The sequence below is a fragment of the Austrofundulus limnaeus genome, unplaced genomic scaffold, assembly GCF_001266775.1.
Source record: "Austrofundulus limnaeus strain Quisiro unplaced genomic scaffold, Austrofundulus_limnaeus-1.0 Scaffold106, whole genome shotgun sequence".
Lineage (NCBI taxonomy): Eukaryota > Metazoa > Chordata > Actinopteri > Cyprinodontiformes > Rivulidae > Austrofundulus > Austrofundulus limnaeus.
Window position 1 is genome coordinate 1,380,251 of NW_013952508.1, and position 2,786 is coordinate 1,383,036.

Consider the following 2,786-nt stretch of genomic DNA (forward strand, 5'->3'; position numbering starts at 1 on the left):
ATTCTAATTTTATGACCAGCACCTGTATTTTGGAGAAATCACCTCCCAGTAAATGTCATTGTGGAAAATCTAACTGCTCACTTTTACTCAGTACTTTTACTTTTAATACTTAAGTATATTTTGTGTCAGAAATTTACTTTTGATACTTAAGTAAAAACAAATCAGATACTTTTAAGACTTTTACTCAAGTAATATTTTTAGAGAAGACTTTTTACCAAAGTATTTTTATGATAAGATACTTGTACTTTTACTCAAGTATCACTTTGAGGTACTTCATACAACACTGATCATTTCACAGTAAAATACACAACTTTTCAAATAAGCAAATAAAAGTTTGTTGTCTGATGAGAAGGAGCTTTCAGAACCTCATGACGTCATCTAGTTTGTCAGCTGGGCCCTGAAGGACACCCCAGCCTTTGTCCGGTCCGGTCCTGCAGCCTCTTGGTTCAGTTCGGGTGAAAAATCTGTAGAACTCTGGATCGGAACCAGTTCAAAGGATTACAAGAAGGTCTGCAAATGCGGATCACCCCCGAACCGGCTCAGAACTGAACCGAGCCCAGCTGGAGATAAGTCTGACATTTCCGCTGAACCCTGAACGCATCATCCTCCGGTGGACCGGATTCACCTCCAGGGAATCCCTGAACTCACGTGACCCGAACCCCGCGGTTCTATTGGACCGAGGCACGCGTCTGAGAGAGCCGTGGCGTGACGTCACGCCGGAGCTCGCAGCCAATCAGAAATAAGAACCAAAATGTTGAGTGAAAAGATTTGAGCGCTGGATTTATCAGGACCGTTTAGTTCTGCTGGAGGAGGACTGGTTCTGTTCAGGGACCCAAACGAACCAGAACCTGTGGGTCTTTTTTTTTTTTTTTAATATAAAATGTTTTCCATCAGGTCTGACCTGACTGCAGGGAGCAGAACCGGGTCAGGTGTTCTCAACATGTTCTGAGTCCAAACTGAAGCATGATTGTTCTTTGTCAGACCCAGTCCAGGTTCCGTTCCTCAGCTCGACCGGACCAGCAGCACCGAACCGACGCTCTGCTTCGTTCAAGTCCAACATTCTGGTTCGGGACTTTTTTCTGCACCTGAAAAAGCCCATCCGAACCCTGGGATTAAGACCTGGACCAAACAGGACTGAGACTTCATCAGCATGGAGAAACATGTTGGCCCAGACTCAGAGCGGCCCCAGAACCAGAACCGGGCCATCCTCCCCCTGCTGCAGCCCCCGGACCTGCAGCAGTCCAACATCACCAACTTCTGCATCGACAACATCCTCAGGCCGGACTTCGGCCTCAGGCGCAAGGACCGGACTCCGGTTCGGGACGGGTTCGGGTTCGGTCTGGTGATGAGAAGCAGTGAACGGACCGGGAGAAAACCGTCCAAAACCGGGTCTTCCCAGGACCGAGGCTCGGGAGCAGATGCGGACCCCAGAGGGTCGGAGGGCAAGAGTCCGGACCCGGAGGCCCGGAGGCCCGAGGTCCGGGAGGGAGACCGAGACCGGAGCCCCGAGGCCGGAGGGGCCCCGGCGGCCCGGGGCCTGCTGTGGCCCGCCTGGGTCTACTGCACCCGGTACTCCGACCGTCCATCTGCAGGTGGGTCCAACAGAACCCCGAGAGTCCGGCTCCCGTTTCATTACGTCATCTGTCAAATTATTAGTTCATTAAAACACAGAAACTAAATCTAAATAAAACATTTACACTTAAAAACAAACAACAAAACAAAAAGTTCAACAGTTTTTATCAGAATAACTTTTATTATAAGAAACATTTTAACAGTTATTAAGTTAGAGTTTCTTTGAACAGAACCTTTGTTGGACCATCAGAACCAGCAGATTTATTCCCAATAAAACCAGCTTCAATCAGCCGGAACCTGAATCTGGTTTTATGTAAAGAAGTCCTGTTTCAACTGGATCCGGATTCAAGTTAAAAACAACAAATTTAAAACAAAATCAAGTTAAAAACATTTCAGACCAAGTTTAAGGCCTTTGTTCCTCTCACTTCTTTGTTAATAAAACATTAGCATATTTTTACACACATGGGGGAGGATGGGGGTCCGGACTGACCCCCCCAACCCCACCCTGAACGATAAACAAAGAGCCTGGCATTCCTCAAAAGAATGCACGAGTTMATGACTCTCAGCTACTACCACACCAGACTGAATGATGATTGAATTATTTTATTTCAATGTTTGAGTTATATAGTGGTGGGCACGGCTAAACAAAAAGCCACTTTTTTCACTTTAAATGTGCTGATTAAAAGTATATATATGCTAACGCTAAGCTGCTAAACATGCAAAAAAAAAAATAGTGGAAGCTAACGCTAACAGCAAATCGCTAACCACTAAGTCTGCATCTCATTTGAGCTGAACACTGGTGGGACTGACAAAAACCTGCTGTTGTTAGTTTGTTAGTTAGCTGTTAGCGGACTTAAAGTTGGAAAAACCTAATTTAGCGGAAGCTAGTTGGTCCGCTAACAGTTTTGTCTCTAAAAGTAAAGAGAATACTGTGGTATCCTGATTTAGTAATCTTTTGTTTTTGGTTGTGTTACCACCCAACACCAGTAGAGGCAGTAGCAAAGAAAAACTTAAAAATCTACTGCAGGAGATTTGGAGAAGAAGAAGTTACCCCCTGTGTTATACAGAACTGTTACTCTAACTGTAAGCTGTGAAGAGCATTAAAGAAGTTTAAATGTATCTACTGAGAGAGGACATCATTCCTAAAGGGCTCGACACACAGGCAGCGACAAACTACAGCGATTAACGGCTGTCATCGCAGCCAGGGTGAAACC

At 45.4% G+C, this 2,786-nt stretch overlaps 1 protein-coding gene across 1 annotated transcript; it reads left to right on the forward strand.

Moving 5' to 3' along the window:
* Window positions 1-730: 730 nt before the first annotated feature.
* LOC106521271 (homeobox protein engrailed-2b) lies at window positions 731-1,593 on the forward strand (the record flags this gene model as incomplete). The annotated part of the gene is given in 1 exon segment (XM_014013779.1): window positions 731-1,593. A coding segment is annotated over 1 exon segment (443 nt), but the record flags the coding sequence as incomplete, so codon positions are not given.
* Window positions 1,594-2,786: the final 1,193 nt, after the last annotated feature.